This window comes from Hipposideros armiger, unplaced genomic scaffold (genome assembly GCF_001890085.2).
Source record: "Hipposideros armiger isolate ML-2016 unplaced genomic scaffold, ASM189008v1 scaffold_483, whole genome shotgun sequence".
NCBI classification, from domain to species: Eukaryota; Metazoa; Chordata; class Mammalia; order Chiroptera; family Hipposideridae; genus Hipposideros; species Hipposideros armiger.
In genome coordinates, this window is record NW_017731833.1 from 203,251 (window position 1) to 224,170 (window position 20,920).

The 20,920-nt window shown below is 50.3% G+C and overlaps 1 protein-coding gene across 1 annotated transcript in view; it reads right to left on the bottom strand.

The window, feature by feature from the left end:
• Positions 1-646: 646 nt before the first annotated feature.
• The window catches only part of ITPR1 (inositol 1,4,5-trisphosphate receptor type 1), a 304,897-nt gene continuing 284,623 nt past the window's right edge, over positions 647-20,920 (bottom strand). Inside the window, exons 57-58 of the mRNA XM_019667129.1 lie at positions 9,645-9,806; positions 647-1,984 (exon numbers count right to left, since the gene is read on the bottom strand). Of these exons, the coding sequence (XP_019522674.1) occupies positions 1,898-1,984; positions 9,645-9,806 (249 nt within the window). The 3' untranslated portion in view covers positions 647-1,897. The remainder of the gene's footprint in view (positions 1,985-9,644; positions 9,807-20,920) is intronic.

Consider the following 20,920-nt stretch of genomic DNA (forward strand, 5'->3'; position numbering starts at 1 on the left):
TTGCTGAGAGCTCCGTGTGTCTGTCCTGGGCTTGCCGGATTAGGGAAGAGCGGTGTAGAGACAGATGCTCCACCACTGGGAGGTTCTTCCCTTGTGTTTGTAAGTTATCAAATTTATAAAGTAAAAGCACCGGTTAGGAAACCAGTCCCTCAGTGGGAATTGAATCCCGACCCGGTTCCAGCGTTGGTTATGTACCGAGGCCTGGGGAAAACCGGGGCCTCAAGAGACCTGCAAGGCGCTTTGAGGAGGGAACCAGCTTTCTGACCTCGGACAGAAGCGTTAGCTTTGTAAACCGTCTCCATGGTCTTGCAGAAGGACCCTGACTAAACACTGGTCACGAACCAAACAACTTGAAGAGGAAGCGCCCGCGCGAAGCCTAGGGGCCTCGGCAGAGCCCTCCCCCGTCCCCACGTGGCGCTGGGTGCCCACGCCCGGCTGTTGCTCGTCCAGAAGAATGAAGGACTGGGTTTGCCTCAGACACGCCCGGTGTGCTCAGGTTGTCCTCCTCACGGTTCTCATCAGTTCAGGCATTTCCTGAATTCATCTAGTAACAAAGCAGCAGCACTTTAAATTGGCCCTAAAGGAAATATACATCGGAGTAGCCGTTAGCACGCAAAGGAATGCCCAAACAACAGCCAGCAGCCGGTCACTGTGTATGATTCTGCATCATTTATTAAATATGTATTTTTATATATGCATTTACAAACTTGACTCATTTTGGAACTCTGATTTCAATACATTTTTAAACTTTTTTGCAGAGACATTCTCTTGTAAAATGAGACCCATGTACAAAACGAAGCAACGGACATACACGTTTCCTTTCATACTTTTCATCCATCAATGAAAGAAATCACGTGACCAAGAAAACCAAGACGTGGCTCTTTCACAAGAATAACGTCAGTGTTCAACTCTGAGCTCAAACAGGGTCACCGTATTTCATCTCCTCTGGATCACACGTTGCTTCTTAGCTACGGCAGCATGTTGTTCAGATGAAGAATGCATCCAGCTCGCCTGTCTGGCCTAGGCCTCTAGGGACCGTCAATCATTCATTCCTTCATAATGTGACACTGGAACTCACCTAGTTGATGACACGGTTGGCCGGCAGTATGCATGTACCCCAAACGCTGCATAAAAAGTTCCCTTTAAAAGATTCGTTAACTTCACACGCTCAAGTCTGAGCCTCTAATGTAGCTCTTATTTAAAGAAATAGTTTAAATGATCAATTCAGAAGCTTAAAAGTATCTTTGAAACTAAAGTTGCTTTTCTTAAAATGAATGCTGACTCGACAGTTCATAGGCTTGGAGCTTTGTCACTAGGAGACAGAGGCACTAGTGCCATTAGCCACGAGAAACGTATCAGCACAGGGTAATTCTATGATGCAGAATGCCCAGGGGCCTCAGACGTACTATTCGTATGATTTTGGCAGCAGCATCATTTGATATATAACCATTTATTACATTTTTAACACCAGCTTCAAAGATGTGCAGTCCCTTAGGACACCCAGGAGTTACAAATTTATTGTGATTGCATAATCCGTATTGCACAGTTTTATAAAAAAAAAACATAAATACTGGCTATTCTAGTTTTAAATACAAAATACATGTCATGTAGTTTTTAATCTATACTCTGGTTCAAGTGCAAATCAGGTGCTTTCTTTAGTCCTTCCAAAAAAAGCATTTAATATTTTTGGCACACATGAAATTTCATCATGCCAACAATTCTAATTACAATACATATATCCAGACCTGGAGAGTAGCAATCATATACATACAGTATAAAACTGAGTATTTACAAATGTACTGAACATAAATGCGCCCTTCGGGGGGGCGTCAGGGCTGAGCGGCCACCCCACGCTAATCAGCATTAGAAGGGAACCGCGCTGCTGTAGCTCACTTGCTTATGCTGGTTGCTGTGGGTTGGCGTTCATGTGAGGCGGGTGTCCTAGAAGACCGATTCTCTGTTTCTGCTTCCTTTGTTCTGTCATCTGGAAAGTTAAAAAGTTTCATCATTAGCCCCAGACACTTCCTGTACGTCAAATCATATCCTGAACCATAGAGTTACCTCTGTGGTTATGGTTTGTACTGAAACCCACTTTCTACAAATAGTGTCCTGTCACTATATCACACACACACACAACTTCAAAAAGAACATGTTTCTCGGCAGAAGGGGGAATTCTGTGACCTCGTCATGCAACGTGACATTCACAAGGACCGCCTGCTACTTGTTTCAGGAAGAAACAAAAGGCAACAGAAGCACAGGCTTCTCGCCTGCTTCCCAGAGCCATTTCCAAGCGATGCGGACTCATTGGAAAATGGGGGCTTTGCACAGCAGGCACAGCTCAGCAGCTATCGAGGGCGGCAGTGTGTTTGGAGCCCCGTGGCCCCTCCCGAGGGATGATCCCTGGCCTGCAGGGTCCTGTCCTCTATCTAGGGACTGCTGGGGGGTTCAGCTTGAGAGAGAAGCAGGAGGCAGCACATCTGGGAAGCCGGGGAACGCTCTGACACCCCACTGAGCTCCAGGTACACAGTCGTGCTCTGGCCCCGCCAGACCCCGAGGACCGCGCCAGGGCAGGAGGGCCCAGTCCTAGACGGGTCCAGTGAGAGTGCTGTCGAAACCCAGCACAAGACGTGGTCCTGTCATTTGGCTGCTGGACGACACCAGCTCTCAGGTGGATGGTGTCTAGCTCTGACCTGGGGGCACATGTCATTCCCTGCATTCACATTTTTTGTAACCCATTGGTCCTAGCCCTGGATTGGATGCTGGGCATTTGAGTCAGTTAAGATAAAAAGGCTTGTAGGAAATGCACATTAGATAAAATGATACAACTGTCTACAAGTGGCCGAAGGTCCTGTTCCTAGACCTGCTGTTTCCGAAAATCAGAGAGGTATTGGGGTGGAGTGGTAAAAAGAACATGGGCTTTGGAATCGGACTGGCCTAGGTCCTTATGGTTTTATGTTATTTAACTTTTCAGTCTGTTTCTCTGTTCATACAATTAGCACGGTCCTTCCTCTCATGGCGGAGAACTGAAAGGATGTTGTGTGAATTTCTCAATAAGGGTCTGTCACATGGTCGGTGCTTAAATCTCAATTCTCACTTGCACTAGTTTTTGGTACAAAATATCCTGAGCGAACACAAAACAAGAATAACTTACCTAAGTTCAACTTTAAAGTGCTTATTTTTCCTTATTGAAAATACAGCCTTTTCCTTTCAAATCAAAATACTATTTTCAGGCTCCTGTGAAATGCCTTCTGTTAAAATTTAGACGATTTACATGGAGTCAGTATTTCCAAAAGGTAGCTTTTTATAAAGAGCTAATTGAGGATATTCCAGCTAGCCTCTAAAGCTTCCTTACATGAATGACAAATCTGGAAAGGAAACATTACACACGACAGTACACTTGAGATTCAGCTAAGGAGAATGTGGAGTAAACTCACAGTTAGACTCCAGGCACGCCTCGCTTTACTGCATTTGTCAGATGTCGTGTTTTTTACAAACTGACGGCAAGACCCTCCACCAGCAAAAAGATTACGACTCGCTTTACTGCCATCCTCGCATTACTGGGGTGGTCTGGAACCCAACCCGCATCTTCTCCATGTGATGTAATCAGCAATTCATTCATCTGACTGCCTTGACACTTCAGATACTTAGCTCACATCCCACCCCCTCCCCCAACTATGCCCTTGGCAGGTAACCTTGAGAGGGAATCCAATCAAACTTAATCTCAAGCTTTCTGGTGGATTTAGGGATCTTGGTGGGCTTAACCCCTATTGAAGGAGACTGTATTCAAAGCTTCCATGTAAAGCTGCTGAGATCTTTCAAAGTTGGCCATGACAGCTTTTTCCTTGTCTATCAATTAACTAGTTGTATTTGAGATGACCTTTTATGTATGCATAGCTTGGTGTCCGTCTGTTAAATCAGCATGTCTTGACTTTTCAATCTCTTGGCCATTCGATCGTTCTCTTAACCGCCTCTAAAACCCTATCCCCTTGTAGCAAATGTGTCTTCAACTGACAGCCCCTCCCTTCCCGCTTCCCGGCCCCCCACCTCAGCAGTGGGCCTGCCCTCATCTCCTGGGTTCATCTTCCTGGGATGAAGACCCCGTCACCCTCCCTACCCCATCAACCTGAAAGCTCCCTACTGTAGTTACGGCCGAATCCTTAGCTCAGCCAGTCACATTCCTGGTAATTTCAAGTACCTAATACATACCTAATTTTCTTTTCTGTTTTCCTAGAACAGTGGTTCTTAAACGCTGGCGTTGGCTAACGGAAAGCCAGAATCACCCAGAAGGTTTGTTCCAACCCAGATCAAAGGGCCTCAGGGAGGCCTGCGATTTTGCCCCAGGTGGTGTAGCTGGTCTGGGAACACACCTGCTCTAGAGAGCTTTTCACTGATTTTCTCAAAAATAGAGGTCAATGTCACTGTGGATATGTTGTCATACACTTGGCACTTAAATAAAAGTATTTTGGGTACATATGTGATTTTTCTCAAATGAGAAGATCTTGATGAAGAGTGTCTGCGGCTGAGCACGTAGCAGGCACACACGTTTGTCTAAATTCTGTTTTGATCCACCATGGCCTTTTCCACAGATTGGCTGTTATTTAAGTGACTAATACATGAGAGGGACAGGACGCCTGCTCAAGTATTTGGCCCTTTTGCCAGCGGGCATCACCCATTTACAATTATGAGGGAACAATAACAAAACAAAACCCCTAAGGACTAAACTGGCCGGTGAGAAACCCAGATCAACACTGCTGGCCGGTTAGGTTTCCCTGGCCTAGGAGTGCAAACTCGCGCCGTTCCGGGCTTCATCAGCTCAATTCTACCTCCCTACACACAGGTGCACACACACACACCTGATTTGAGGCATAACTATTATCTGTTACTGTTACCTATATCAAAACAAATAGAAATAATGACCAATGTCTACCCTTAGCATATCCTCAATCTGTCTTCCCTGGACACTCGAAACAACATTGACAAGACAAAATCTCCATCAGATTCAGCTCTAAGGTAACTATTCAAAATTCTAATACTGAGAAGCCTGCTTTGAAGAGCGTGAACTGTCCCGTTTGTAGCAGATGCATGTAAAATGCTGACTTCCTATTGAGCTGATGAGCCTTTGAAGCAGAGCCCGCCTTCATCTCCGTCTAACACAGAGCAGCCTGAGCACAGCTGGCCTTCTTCTGACTTGGTCTAAACAAGCAGCAGAGGCCATCGCAGCCACCCCCACGAGAGGTCTCTCATGGAAACACTCGGTGGCCGGTGCAAAAGAGCAGGACGGGCCTCAGTGATACCGGCTGGCACAGGAAGGAGGCCTCCCAGCTCGCCAGTGCCTCAGCCTGGTTAGAACAGATCCAAACAGTCTTGGAAAACCTGCTTTCGTGCCGCAGTAAGGTCATGGTTACTCAGATTCCAAGCAGCCGGGACACTAGTAACCCGATTTAATGTTTACAGTCCACGAAATCATAGGATGAGCCGAAAATACTGAGAACTCAAACCAAAGCATCTGCTGAATGCAGCTAATTATACTGATGTCACGTAACTGTACGGACATTGTTTGCATCCTAGAGTTCTGTTCCTGTCTCACCTGGCAAACTTGCTCAGACCTGGAGACCAAGCTCCCGCATCACCACCTCTGAGCGTTTCCGTGGCGACTGCTCCAGTCCGCTCCCTGAGGTCAGGTTGAACGAATCGCTCCCTTTTCTTCACCCCGAGCAATCTTTTCATATCCCCGTTACATACTTACCACGTTGAATTATAACGTATCTATTTACTTATTTGTCTCCCACTCTAGTGGTAGTCCCTTGAAGAAAGAGAATAGATTCTCTTCATCTTGTTCCCTCAGCACCTGGGCTGCAGCTGGCCAGTAGGTGTTTCATACACGGTGGTTCAGACGATGAGCTGAATCAGCCCGGTGCCACCCCCCGAGCATGCCATGCCCTGCATGCCGTTGTTCATGCTGGCTCCTTTCCTCGGAAGCCCCCACTGCATTTCTCCGCCAGCTCGGAAGGCACCTGCTTGTCAGACTGGTGACACTCGACTCCTCGGACCCTCCAGACCTCGCAGAGGACTAGCTAGGGGCTCGCTGTGCTCCGTGAAGCCTCACTTGTGCCCAGGGTCACGGGGCGTTTCCTGCTGTCTCCCACTGGTACAGGCCAATGATGGGACCTGGGGGCAGATGTCCCCTGGGTCCCGGCACCGTGTAAGGAGCCCAGACATTAAGTAAGGTTTGCCAGACATTCCATTTCCAACTGGCCAGCTGGAATTTGTAATTCCTTCCTCCCGCACTTGATGTTACCCAGATAACCCGCTTGCACGACAAATGCCAAACGCTGTAACATGCTAATCGGACCTGAATTTTCAAGCACTTCTTGTATTCCTCACAAGTAAGGGTCACTGTCCTCTAGGAAGCCAGTCACCTTGTCAAGAGAGTGAACCCTTCTCTCAGTATTTGCTCTTTTGCATTATGAAGAAAACATGCAAAAAACAAAAAAACCCCACTTAGGTTCTTACATTAGTTCTCCTCCTTGGAATAAGAATGTAAGAGAATCACATTTAACGTTCAGAATCTCTCGGGAGGAAAGGCGTTGTTAAGTCACACTGAGGAACCATCGGGGTAGGCTGTTCTCGGCAGTAACAGGGAAACGGACAGCGCCAACCAGGCTTTTACTCAAGTCCTCCAGGAGAATGTTTTCTCCTCAAATTAGTATTTATAAGAAAGCAACAACCAAAGCGGTCCCTAACAGTAAAGATGAAAACCAAAGCCTTTCACACTTAAGCTGTTATTGTTCCGTGGTTTTCGGAGCAGAACATCTGAAAACATATCTAAGCGATGAAGCAATTTCTGTATTTTCCGGCACTTTATCAGTGAATGGTATTCTTTCATAGCTGTTAAAAAAAAATATCTATCAGCGTTCCTTGCTCATTAATCATTTGTGGGGTTTTTATTTTTGAATTCGAAATTTTTTCCCTTCAGAGGGCAGGAGCTCTCACATGACCATTTGGGCACCAGCAGCTCTCGTAACGTGTGTGGCTTCTTACGCAGAACAATTTAAGAAATCTTCATGACTGTTACATGCCAAATTTAATAAAATCCAAATCTTTTCAATAAGTTAATTCTCAATAAGTGCATTAAAGGTTTGTTACATAGTCAAAAGGAAATGTTGACTAATTCCTTTTGAGAGAAGCAAATTTTCCCCAATAAATGCAGCTATGCTGAAATTTCCCTGTAATTCTGGACACTTGAAAACCTAAGCAGATCAGTCCTGATGAAGGCACTTGAAAATATGCAACTGGTCTCCTATTTCTTTTTAGCCTATGGTATTTTCCAAGGAAAAATGGTTCAATTTCAAATTCACTCACAGAGGAAAAGTTTGCTGAAGAGTGGCTCCAACTGCCAACTTTAAAACAAAAATGTACAAAGGGCTGAAAGCAAACAGTTTAAACCATAGTGGTTTTACTGTCATTTAATGAACCTTAGCCCATATCAAGTCAAGTTTTACATATTCTGTTTAAGCCAACATTTGGGCATAATAAAAACAATTCTACCTTGCATTTTAAAAATGCCAACTCTCCACTATGCTCAGCTGTGTAAAATGGCAATGAATTTTCTTCCACAGTGTTTTCAGTGCAGGATGTGACTTCTGAAACTTTACGGCTCTTTTGAAAAACACGAATTAAGAATTTAAACAGTCAGCCATGAAAGGCATACATGGTACAGTGACAGAATAAGTGACAATAAAAACATATGCCATGCAAAACGTCCCCACCCTGAAGGAGGGTGGAGCTGCACTGTCACTGAGAGCCTGGGTGTGTATCTTAGTGTCCTCACCAAGGCGAGGTGGCACCTGCGGCCCTGGGGTGACCTCATCCCCTTCCGATTCTTTCTGTTAATCCCTCCGCTCAGCTCACTCCTTCAACCAGGCTGCTGGTCCGCACCGTGAGCATCGAAGCAGCTCCAGTTCCCACCCCCATGAGCAATTCGAAACAGGCTCTTAGCACGGATGGGACAGGCCGCGCCTACAGAGAAGGGCGCGTGGGGCGTCGCCACCAGAGACACATCTCAAAACGGACCACTGCGTGGAGAACTGACCAGTTCCTCCACTCCAGTCTGTACTGGATTCACTTCTGTAAGAGTTCCTGGCATCTAATTGAAAACATCTGACTTAACAGATTCTCGGAGCCACAGCGCTCTCAGAAGGGAGGAGGAGGCATGGCTAGATGTGTTAGGGGGCTCACCCGGCTCTTTGGGGAGCAAACAGAAGCAGCTGGAGCAGACAGTGCCCTCCTGCATCAGTCGGTTCTGTGGAGAGGCTGGCACATGTCTCACAGCAGGGGTAATAATAAATAATAAAGGAATCTGGTTACATGTTCGCGGCTTTCCTTACTGAGGTTACTCGGCGGCCGCCCACATTCGGTACTCGGCCTTCATAAATAAGGCCCCTGTTCTCATTCGTTCCTATTTGCGCCCTCATCCAGGTGTAAGACAAGAACCTGAGGCCAAACGGGATCCTGGGGCACAGTTTGGAACAATTTAGTTGGAAGAGAAATAGAATTCAAAGGAAGATTTAAAAGGGGCTCTGGAGACCCTCTCCACGGAGAGTTGATTCCAGCCGGGGTCTTCATTCGCTCTTAGGTTCCTCAGAGTAACACCTCACCTCTGGGTGTACCTGGCACCTTACCTCCGGGCAGCCTTGCTTCACAACTTGCTGTGCAAAATGCTCTATCTACAGAGCGGATTAAAGCGCTGGCAGAGCCCCGTGCAGAATGCCGACTTGCCCAGGTTACCCAGGCGGCTGTGGCAGAGCAGCTGCTCACGGCCAGGGCGCACGTCTCCACCACACGGCTGCCTCCCGTCACTAGACGACTGCCTGGTGACAGTACCTGTTCATGTGAAGGCAGCCAGAAGGGGGGAGGTAACCAGGATGGGACACAGATGCCCGTCCCCAGCCCACAGGGGCAAAGCGCTTATGTCGTGGCCGGGTTGTTGGCGGGGCCTCTGCAGACCATCGTGCTCTGTGAGGCCAGGGACGTGTCTACACCTCTCGCTGGCTTATTCTCAGCACCTGGCGTGAAGCCTGGACTGTGGCGCCCACTCGACAGGGATTTGGTCAAGGAACGAACCAAAAGGAACTTCTCTAGGACTATGGTTTAATCCCGGGGGCTGAATTTAAATGTCTTGGGTAAAGAGTTGGTAGATTGGAGGGCAGGGAGCAAACCCGAAACAGCATCTTTTGTCAGTGAGAAAAGTAACCCGAGTATCGTGTCACACGCATGTTTTTTTTACAGCATTTCATCAAAACAGTCTGCATTTTCCCATTTTCTAGCTTTGTATTTCATGTGAAAACCTTGCCCTGAGCAGCGTGGAAAGCAGGGTCATGGGCTCATCCTGTGAAAGGGGAGTGGAGGGGACACGGGGGGACTGAGTGAGTCTGTCCTCTGTGGCCCGGTCCCTTTTCTACCCAGGTGACAGAAACGTCAGCACTTGCACGTGATCACTACTGATTTTTCCCTCATTACATTGAGCGTGTGTGGTTGAGTGTGCGCGCGCGCGCGCGTGTGTATGTGAAGCATGTGGCATGTCTGTGTAGCGTGTGTCGCTCTGTCTGGGTGGCGTGTGCAGGCAGGTGGCGCCTCTCCCTTACCTGGTCCTTTAGCTCGGACAGCTGGCCCGAGAGGTTGGTGACGAGCTTCATGGTGGACTCCAGCTTCTCCTGCAGACTCCTCAGCTCGTTCTGCTCGCCCTCGGAGTCGCTGCTCACCAGCGACATGGCCCTCATCCTGGGGAACCAGTCCAGGTTTCGCTCCTGGAAGCCACATTGGAACAGAGAAAAACAAGGGGAGGGGTCACGTCTAGGAGTCGGGACGACACAGGCCATCTCACCATGTCGTTTTGTCTTTGTGCGTCCTTTCACGAGTCTGCCTCTCTGTTTGTTGCAGAACTCATGTCCTGTGTCTTTTTTTAGCCATTTAGTAAATATCTTTTTAATTGAATATAACGGGGCTCTCTTAATTCTTAGAAGAAGTCGCTTTAAAGTTAAATACAGGGGAAAAGTAGATTTCCAAACAAGATTTCTAATCTGCAAATGTGAATACTGCCACTGAGAATCTGATCTTGGCAAAGTATGTGGCTAATGAGTTTGGGGTTTTAAAATTGTGGTAATCTAAAGAACAGAAGAAATGAGCAAAGTAAACAGAAATGGTCTCAGAGATATAGAGAAAAAACTGATGGTTGCCAGATGGGAGGGCGGTGGGGATGGGGGAGAAGGGGAGGGGGTTAGATAGCACAAATTGGTAGCCACAGTATTGCCATGGGAATATGAAAGACAGTTTGGGGAATATAATCAATAATGTTGTAAAGGTTTTGTAGGGTGTCAGATGGACACTTGTCTTATTAGGGAGACCACTTCATGGATGGTGTAGATGCCTGACCACTGCGCTGTACACCTGAAGCTGAAGCTGAATAATACTGAATGTTAACTATAATTAAATATATATATAGTCATAGGATGTGGAGTGCAGCATAGGGAATAGAGTGAATGGAATTGTAACAGCTATAGACAATGTCAGAGGGGTAATAGATTGGAGGAGGGGTATAAGTGTCTAACTATCACATTGTTTTGTACACCTGAAACTAATTAAAAAAATGATGGTTAGACATATGACACATTTCCCATTTTAATCATTTTTAGGTGTGCAGTTCAGTGGCATTCGTGCATTCACACTGCCGTGCAGCCGTGACCACCACCCATCTCCAGGACTTTCTCATTTCCCCCCAAGGGAGAAGCTCCACCCCCCTGAAGCAATAACTCCCCGCCCCCCATTTGCTGTGGCTACTCTGACACCTCACACTGTGCTCTGTATTTTTAAAAGCACTATACTTGGAAAATCATTGGCGAACACTCTGGAAGTGAAATGAATTCTAAGATCCCGACTGTTCTGGATTTAACGGATATATGTGTGTGTTCGCGGGTAGGGGGCTGTGAAGAGGCAGAAAACGGGGCCTGGGTTCCTTGTTCAGGTTCCCTCTTTGTGAGGTTATGGAAACCCCTCTTGCCGTGCAGCCTGAAGCAGAGGGCGGATGCCATCGGAGGGGAGGAGAAAGGCCCCGTCAGCCCCGGCCCCTGTCCGTCTCCATCCTGTCTTTCGTCAGCAGCAGCAGATTCCTGAAAACATCGTTCTCTCCTGGTTAACAAGTCGTGGGGCACACTCCCCCTCCTGCCTCGCTTCCTTCTGCCCACACACGCCTTCCTCCTAAAAAGCACGCCTCATAGATAAGCTTGTAGAGAGAGGCAGGGATGGACGGTAAGGAAAGCTTAATCAGCACCAGACAAGGGGGAGAAATGGACTCATTCCACACGTGCTGGGTGTCACTTCTCACCTGGACCATTCGATCTCATCAGGATAAACTCTCTACACCTTCTAACACAAACCTGCCCACCCCCTACCCCGCCAGTACACAGGTGCAAAACTTGTTATTGTTGCTTTGTGTACAGGAGGGGTCAGAATTTTCCTGTACGTAAATATTTTCTGGTAGGAAGTATCTTTGGCTTTCTGGACCATATAGTGTCTGTCACAATGACGCTGCTATCGTCTCCTGAAAACAGCCCCAGACAGTACACGAATGGACGGGTGCAGCTGTGTTCCAATAAACCTTTCTTTATGAATGCTGGCGGCAGGCCGGGTTTGGCCCACAGGCCGGAGTTCGCCAACCTCTGTTGCCAACACTAGAAGGCATTAACATCCTTAAAATCCAAATCCCATGAGACATGTCTAAGTATCAAAAAGCAAGCGAGACAGTTAGATCGTGTCTTGACCTAAGGCAACCTGGCAATTAGAAGCCAAACAAGAACTAGCTGAAAATGTCAGGAAGATGACAGAGCACACTGGTGACACGGCGTCACATCTCCTCAGAACATTCGCGAAGGCACCTGGGGCGTCCAGTAGGTTGGCGGCGCTCACTGGCCGGTCAGCACCATAGGGGCAGGAAGCCGCCTCAGCATGGTGACTAGAACACCGTGCACACGTGGTCAATATTTGTGCAAGCGAGGAATGATAAATGCATTCTGTTTCCTGCCTGGGCCCTGATGAGAAATGCTTAAACGGTAAAGCCCAGTTGCTCAGAATGACTCTACCCTCCCATACCCAGTACCCTGCGATGAACACTGCATGCACACGTGGCTTCAGTTCGCCTGTACTCATTTTCATCAATTTCCCACCACAAAGCAATGGGCAAAAGACCATTGGGCAAAATCTCCCATCTCGAAGATGGCCGGTCTAAAAACATCTCAAGTCGTGCCAGGTCTGTAATTGGTTTTTTGCTGTGTGTCCAGAGCGCGGAGGGGGAGCAGATGTCTGGAAACAATGAAGCGTGCTACCAGCACTGCAAGGCAGCTGAGGTCACCTGTCCTGACTCCATCCACAGCTCCTGTGTCGCTTGCTCCTCAGACACAGACACGCTGCCCACCGAGGAAATCTCCCAAGTTCAAGGTCTGTGCAACTCCAGGGGGGATGAGCCTAATGGCTTGGAAGAGGCAATGGGGTGGGGGGCTGATGAGGGGCAGAGAGGGTGTGGGCCGGGCTGATGGAGTCATGAGCCTGGAGCGGAAGGCTGGCCCAGCTGCCAGGGGCCCGGGGTCCAGAAAGGCTGCTTCTGTTTTGGAAACTCACACAGGGGAGAAGCCGCCGGAGAGGAAGGACCTACTCTCTCCCTGCGACTGTGGGGCTCTGAGGGGCACGTGGACACAACATGGACTGGGACGTGACTGCATGTCACGCCAGGAGGGGGTGCAGGAGTCACTGATCCCAGCACGTGTCAGTAGTGCAGAAAGCTGAGCCCTGAATGAGAAGGTAACTTGTCCTCCGGGGCGTGGGGAACAGAACCAATTCCTGTATTTCAAAGGGGCTCCTGAGAATTTCCTGCTGTTTACCACTATCAAGTATATTTTTGGGGAAATAGTTAATAGTTCTTTAGAGTCAAATCAAAAGTATAAGCACTATTAGCTCCCTTGGAAGAAAATATTTCTAAAACTAGAACATATTCAACAATACCGAAGGAGCACTTACCACGTGCTCGGTGCTGAGGACACGTGGCAGTAGCCATGGCCTGGTGACTGCCTGCTGGGCCTCCCTCAAGTGGAAATGGCCCTGAAACCTAAGGTCGAGAGGGCTCCTACCATCAAAGCACTTGCACTTTAGTTAAGGAGAGCAGACCTTTAAATGAAAAACTAGTAAGAAAGGATGGAACGAAGCAGGCTGGGCTCTGTTCAACGTAGAGAGGAGGGTCTGAGTGAGAACCGACCCCCACTGACCGAGGGGCTGGCATCCTCCTCCCGAAAGGCACTGGCCTGAAGGAAGGTTAGCGCTTGGCCAAACTCGGGGCCAGCATGAGCCATCTTGGTGGGCGGGACTGGCTCCGTGAGATCAGTTAGGCTGGAGACGAGGGGAGAAGGGCAGCTCAGGCTGCAATGCCACGTGGGAGAGCGACGGAGTGACGTGAGTTCGGGATGGAGAGGGCCTGGACGGGGCGCTGGCAGAGGAGAAGAGAAGGAAAGAAGTGAGCTGTGAGGGACCCGCCTGCTTGGCGATGGGGGTAGAGGATGGGGCATGTGGGGTGCTCTAGCCAGCAGCGAGGAGGCATCTGCAGCTGAGTTCTCACCGACATGCAAATAAATGCTAAGCTGCCTAAACGGCTGAGAGCTCATCTGAACCTGGCTCTCAAATCCTTCATATGTTCATTGGCTTTGCAAAACCTCCGTAAAAATAGAAACACAGATTTCCAACCGGGGTCCGCGTTCGTGAGGTCTCCAGAAGAACAGAAAACTGACCAGGTGCCTGTACCAGTGTGAGGCACACAGAGTCTTTCCTTATTCTAATAGCAAGTGACCAAACAACCACTGATGAAAATGAGGGCTTGTCTGTGGCAGACCTCCGCCTTCTTCAACGGCACAGGCGACCCCTGGACTCCCAAGTAGCGACTTCAGAAAGGTCTTAGAGCCAATGCAAAACGCAGGCTCCATCCGACCGTTTACTGACCATCCACGATTTTGATGCCCGGCACAGGGCTGAGTGCTGAGGCTCTAAGGATGGGAAGGACAAGGTCCCTGCCCCCAGGGTGCTTTGGTGCCAGGATGGTGGTGGTGGGCGGGGCCCAGGACATGGCTCTTTGCTCTGGGAGCCCCTGCAGCCCTTGCTCAAAGGGTCTAATGGACGAGTGAATGGGCTCCACGCGTGAAGGTGGCTGCTGGCACCTGTGCTCCTGCCTCAGTGGCTGAGAGGCACCCAGAACCTGCCTGTCTTATCTGTGCGTCCAAACACGGGACTCCTGCAACCCTGGGGCGTGGAGGCCTGCCCGAGGGGTGCACAAAGCCACGGACAGAAAGCCTGTTGCTTTTTAGAATGTCCACTGTAGTCAGTGGTACACGAGTGACAAAACTTTCATATTTAACTCAGGAGATGCCCTGGGGCAAAACATGAAAGTGAATCAGATTTTAAAGATAAAACCTAAGACCTTAAGGAAATGTCATATTGGCTGCAGGCCACTCTGGGCCCTGTGCTCGACCCTAGGGATAAGCCATCACCCTCCAGTTCTCCAGTCCAGAGGTAGAAGCCCCGTGACCTTGACCGAGGACGGCCCTACAGGCTCTCCCTCTGAGCTGTCCTCCAACAAGAATACCTAACAATGAAGAGCTGATGTGGTGGCCCCACTAAGCCCAAACCACGCAAACAGCTCGCCTGCAGAGAAGTCCAGCACTCCGCATGGCACATGCTGTCACCTCTACTGAGGGGGCGAATCCCCAAACCTGAGATGCTGGGTGCTGCCAGTATTTCCCTTAGTCATCTTGGGCTCTTAAGTCAAAGCTCAGGTTCCCAAAGAGCACCCAGCAGTGAAAATGAGCAATTCTAGCCAAGCAGTCCTCAGTTTCCATGGGGTTCTGTGCCCTGCACAGCAGGGTCAGCTCCAGTGTGGGCTGAGGTTCCCCACCCACAGGACCCCCGTGGACGGAGTCTGAGTCTCTGAGTGACCCCGTGTGACCACCCCAAGGACGAGTACAGGAGCAGAGAGGGCACCACTGCCACTTTCTTTCTGTTCAGCTCAGATGCACACAAAATGCCGAGCTTGTCTCAGGGTAAATGACTCGGGGACGCCTGTCGCCCACAGCTGTTCAGCCACTCAGAGTCTCGGGGTCTACACGCATTTGCAGAATCCTGCCTTTGTGTCCATTTGAGATAAAAAGCGTCTCATTGTCTTGGCCTCTACTGCATTTCTGAGAAAGTCATGTTCAACCGAGACATTTTGTTTACCCGTGGATTCATCCGGGGTGGGGTGGGGGTGGGGTGTGTGTGTGTGTGTGTGTGTGTGTGTGTGTGTGTGTGTTGGGGCTGGGGTGGCTGCTGGGTTCACTGAGCATCTGCCAGCCGCCCCTGTCGCTCTGGGTCTGAGCTGCCCCTGTGCTTTCCACGCTTGGTGGCTGCTGGCACCTCACATACCAATGTCATTAGGCACCGTCTGCCCCGCGCCTGCAGTCCAGCCAGCGCAGTTCCCGGCAGCGAGCTTCCTCTGTCACAGCAGACAGACCGACTGCAGCCACAGCCGGAAGCAGGCTGACCACAAGTGCTAAGGTTCTGGTTAGCTCTTTTCTAGGTAAAGTGGGAAAAGTCCCTGCAAAGGCAAACAGTGAAGTCTTAGACACGGGGGTGGTACTGACCTCTTGAAATGTCCTTGAGTGGAAAGAGGGTGTGTCTGTGTGTGGGAGGGAGTGAGTGAGAGTGTGTGTGTGTGTGTGTGAGTGAGTGAGTGAGAGAGAGAGAGAGAGAGAGAGAGAGAGAGAGAGAGAGAAAGAAAGGAAGGAGAGGAAGTTGGATTGTATGATGCAAATGCTAATCATTCTGAGAAGTGTCTTTTTTTGTCCCAGGTTCAACTGAAGCGGCTGTTCTAAGAAAGACAGCTGAGATAATCACCAACTCAGAGAAAGTCCGCCCAGGTAGAGAGTTCTGTTTATCATGCACACAACAAACTTACTGTCGAATCCCTTATTCTTCTATAGCCAGACTAGTGAATTGGGATTATTTTTTTTGGGGGGTGGGGCAGGGCATGAGGGTAAGAGAAAGGGTCATGAGAGAGGCCTGCTGCTCTGCCCTTCAGAACTCCCTCTGGGAAGCTTCCAGAACGCAAAGCCTGTCCTTTCAACTCAAACGGCAACTGAATTTCCACTTATCTTACCAAGCAAGACAATAAACTAGATTTTTCCGGAATACCTGGGGATGCTTAGGTAACAGAAGTGATGAGAGGGTGAAGGGGAGGTCTGGAAACAGGGTCCTGGCCTCCCCATGTACCGCTCAGGAAACGCCTGAAGGAGGCGGTGGGGGGCATTGAAGAGAATCCTTAACTTGCCAAGACGGGGACATAGCACACTCAATAAACTTTAAATCATTTGTCCCTTTTGTGAATCAGGGTGACTATTTCCACTGAAAAGGAAGACAGTAATCTTTAGAGCTCCCTTTTCTAAGAGCACAGCAAAGAGCTAAACCAAACCCAACCCTGAATCTGCTGCTTTGGGTGAAAAACGGTGATAGTGATCACTCACTCTGCTTAATGACTCTGCAGTTGCTATTTATAGTATCTGTTACATGTCTTTTAAAAAAAGCCAAACTAAAGAAATGGATCCCAATTACGGACGGCTGGGGGAGGGGGACGAGGCGGCGGGACTTTCTGCACTGCTGTCACGCGGATCCGTGTCCTCACAAGGCCAAGAGGTAGCCGGAAGGTGAACTGCGTCTTCAGGTCACAATAATGTATCCATGTTGCTTCATCAGTTGTAACAAATACACGCATTTAACACCAAACTTTAATAATGGGGAGTGCCCGGGGTGGGACATGGGAACTTGGCATTTTTCCTCAGTTTTTGTGTAAACCTAAAATCGGTGTGAAAAATGAAGTCTAGTCATTAAAAAAAGAAATGGATCCCACACCGGGATTTGCTGGCCAGCCCCAAATTCAAGGATCCATTCTTCTGTTCCAAGCCACACAATGTCCCTATATTTCGCAGGTTCATTTCTATGGCAGCCTTGCGACGTGGGTGTGTCAGAGGGAGGGTGATGGCAGGGAACGGGGAGCTAAGGACTCAGGTTGTGACGCCCCATCAGGTTTACAGGACAGTGAGCGAGTCGGCCACAGCCTGGGTCTCTGCTTCCTATAGGATCACAGCGCAGTGAGAAAGTGTCCCATGAACGGGAGCGCATTATGCGAAAGGGTCCTCAGCCAGTGCCACCGGCCCACGGCCCACGGCCCACGGCCACGCAGCTCGGCCGGACTCGGTTGGCTGTCCTGGTGCTGACTCGGGCAGAGTGCTCGACTTCCCTTTAACAAACCTCCCTTCCTCCCTTCCTTCCTTCCTTCATTCTAGAAGCGACTCCAGAGACCCAGGTCTCTTGTTCTCCAGTGCAACTTGCCCCACGTTGAGGTGACAGCGTGGCCCTCTTTTTGAGCTCCGAATGACATCACCCAAACAGGTCACATTATATAATCCTCAGCTGGGCTGGAATGACCGCTTCTCCTCCGCAGACTCCATCAGTAGTTGTTCTTGGATGAGGCCGTAGAACAAGGACAGCCCGTGCCAGCAGAGGGGACCGCACCCAGTTCTGATGAAATCCCCTGGAAAGCCAGCGGCAGGGCCACTGCTGAAGTCATCCGGGCCCTCAGGTGAAGGGATGCCGGGCACCCCTCCTGGGACCGTGAGAAGCAGCACTCGCCACCGGGCCCTGGGCACCTGGGAATGCCAGGGGGAGCGCGCCGCAGCTCATGGAGCTGGCATCCCGAGGCGACAAGGGCAGGGCCGGCCCACTGGAGGTTCCTGGGAGAGAACAGTCAGGCCAACTGCTCTGCTCGCAAGCTGGCTCGTGACATTCTGTTAGGCAGCTCCCCCTGCACTGTCAATTAGCTAAGAAATCTCCCAGAGCGTTCCCAGGGGTTACAGATGGTGCGTTAGCAATTTTTATTGCCTTCCCTCTACTCTTTCCTTGATTCTATTGAGTTTTAAACTTTGATCTCTTATTACCTTTATACAATAACGTTTTTTGTTTGTCTGTTTTAAGCAGACCTAAACAGCTCTCCAAAGTTCTTTACTATTATTTCAGAGAAAGGAGGACACACACACACACACGCATGTGCACACACATGTGCACACACGCACACGCACACACACGCGCACACCCCTCACTGCTAAGCTGCTTCACACACAAGTGTCCCGCCGAACAGTGTTTATCATCATCCTGTTGGTTTACATGTTGGAAAGTTCCTCTTGACTGAAACCGTTTTACATAAGCCCTGCCTAGACACACCCTGAGACAGAAGTGACAGCGAGATGTCATCTCTGTCCCTGTCCATACGACTTCAGTAAGAGTTGAGGGGACGTCACCAGCCTTGAGGTTGCCTTGGACGGGGCTGGGACAGAGGCCACACAGCTCGAGATTTTTTTGGGGAAAGCTCATCTGCCAAGTTCTCCATCCTTCTCCAGCCCCCCACCTGACTAACCTGCCCCTCACACTCTGACCCCACGGCTTTACCAGCTTGTCACCGTGGGCGTCGCTCCCACACCCACATCCCGGCCCCCAAAGCAGCCCCTCCTGAGGATTTCCAGAAGTCCTACCACCACTCTGAAAGTTGCCTCATGGACTGTCGAGTCACAGGTGGCGTACGAGGCCTCCTGGCTCCAAGTTCTCATTTCACTGGTGGTGACGCTGAGGGCCTGACAGAAAACAGGTTTGTGACAGGAGACATGGAGGGCCCTGGCCAGGGGTGTAAGCTTGAAAGCCAGTGACCACACGGGAGCACTGCTAGCTCGGCCTCTCTCTCACATTCCCTAGAGGCCTGCTGGGAGGCTGCCTTCTGAAGAGGTAGTTTTAAAGAATCCTGAATACATGCACTTGATAAATTCTGAATATTTTCCAGGTGAGAGCGTTTTCATCAAGGCCAGATGGCCACACGCCTCTCGGTAGCTTCCGATTCTATGGTCTGGCTCCGTTCGACAGGGTCAGTATTTAAAGAGGAAACGAAGGCGTGAAGGCAAAGAGCTCCAATGCAGTTAGGGTGTCTGGGGGGGCCGGAGGGCAGCCCAGTGGGGTCGGGGGGCGGGGAGCAGGGGGCGGGTCCAAGGCACGGAAGGGCGGAAACCACTTTTTTTTGGAGTTTATCCAACCTGTAAGTTGGGGGGAAATGTGTGTGTAAGCAAATATCTTATACACACACATAAACAAGTTCCTACACAAGCTGTTGGGCTGTCTCACCAACGGGGAGACTGCTGCAGGCAAGAACCCCACCTTCGGCCGACTGACCTAGCGGTGCCAGGTGCACCTCCTCCACTCTGTCCAGGCTCAGGGACCACACTCGGGGCTCCCTGTACCCAGTTTCAGCACCTAAGTTCCTTCTGGGCAGATGATGGCTCTGCTCCCCTCACTTATAAATCCTCCACGAGGTCAGAATGGGGACAGTTCAGAGAGGGGAGGTGAGGGCAGACCCGGGGTCCAAATTTATGACAAGGGAGGAGCCGGGAAGGGCGCAGCGGCCGGGGTGACTTCAGAGCCCCTAGACCACAGGGCAGAATGTGCTGTGAGCCTGGGCAGGGAGGTGCAGGCTTGGCAGCTGCTCTGTGCAGCTGCCACTGACACGAACCCAAGCTCCAGTGCACGGGGTGGGGCGAGAGCTTGCCTGGCTGGCTGGGAGGCGCGTCTGATGGTGCTGACACGCTGTTTCCAGGCTCTGAGAAGCCGGTGCCAAGTCCGTCCTCACTCTCCCTCGCCCCGACATTCTTGAACTCTGCCTCGGTGTCCGCTAGCCTCAGAAAGCATTCTGGGAACCGTGTCAGAGGGCAGCACAGGCTGTCTCCTCAGCCACAGTGAAGGGCTCTGGGAGCGCCGGGACATTTTAACCAAGGCTGCGGCCTCAGGAAAGCTGACAAGGTAGCACTACCAACACGGAAATCTCTGTCCCAGAACTTCGCGAGGCACTCCCTTCCTCCCAGCACCCCCCCCCCTGGAATTCCAGAATAAAAGTCCAACTCCACTGGTGCACATCTGCGCGGAAGCAGAGGGTTTGCATGGCACTGTCCCACAGCCAGGACCCGCCCGCCTGGCATGGCGTGGAGCACAGCCGAGGGACGGGGAGCTAGGTGTCCGCCCTCCTGCACGCTAGGTCCTGTCTGCTGGGGACGCCCAACTTCTCGCGTCCTTGAGCTGAGACCCCCCATGATGACCGTGTGAACATTTTACGTTCACTTCTCTACTCATGTCTCCACGGCCAGCACCCCTGCCCTGCACACCTCCAGGGCCTCGCTTTATCTGCGGCCAGCCCTCAGCTGTTCCTCTGGCGCCCTCACTGGGGTGGACGTCACCTGGACCCCCTCGGGCAGAAAGCTGCTGTCTGCACTTTGGAAGGTGCCCGTCTGCAGGTCTGATAGCAGCAGGCTCTCCCCCAGGTGGAGAAAGGTGAGCGGCTCAGGCCAGCTCCCCGTGCACGCAGAAGGTCGTGACACACAGGGATTCAGTTTCTGGTTTGATCTTTTGCCCCTGTTAACACGTTGCCTTCTGAGCATCCCGTGTCTTATCAGTGCAGATAAACCACCAGCGGAGGCCAGCTGCCCCACTGCTTTCCAACCTTCTTACACTGTTCCCTCATCGTAGCTGTTTCATAGTGTTTAATCTGCTAATGGAATTGACTTGCTTGGAAAATCTACCTAGAGGTGTTTTTAGGCAAAAAGGCTTCTTCCATTCGGTTTTCTGATGCCCCTCACCAAGGGATCTCAGCAAAGCACTTTCCAGGAGTGCAGGCTCCTGGTCACCTCCCTCCTACGTGAGAGAAAGCGCCCCCCATCTTCTAAGAGCATTGCGTTGGCACCCACAATGATGCTACTTGTGATTTGCAAAG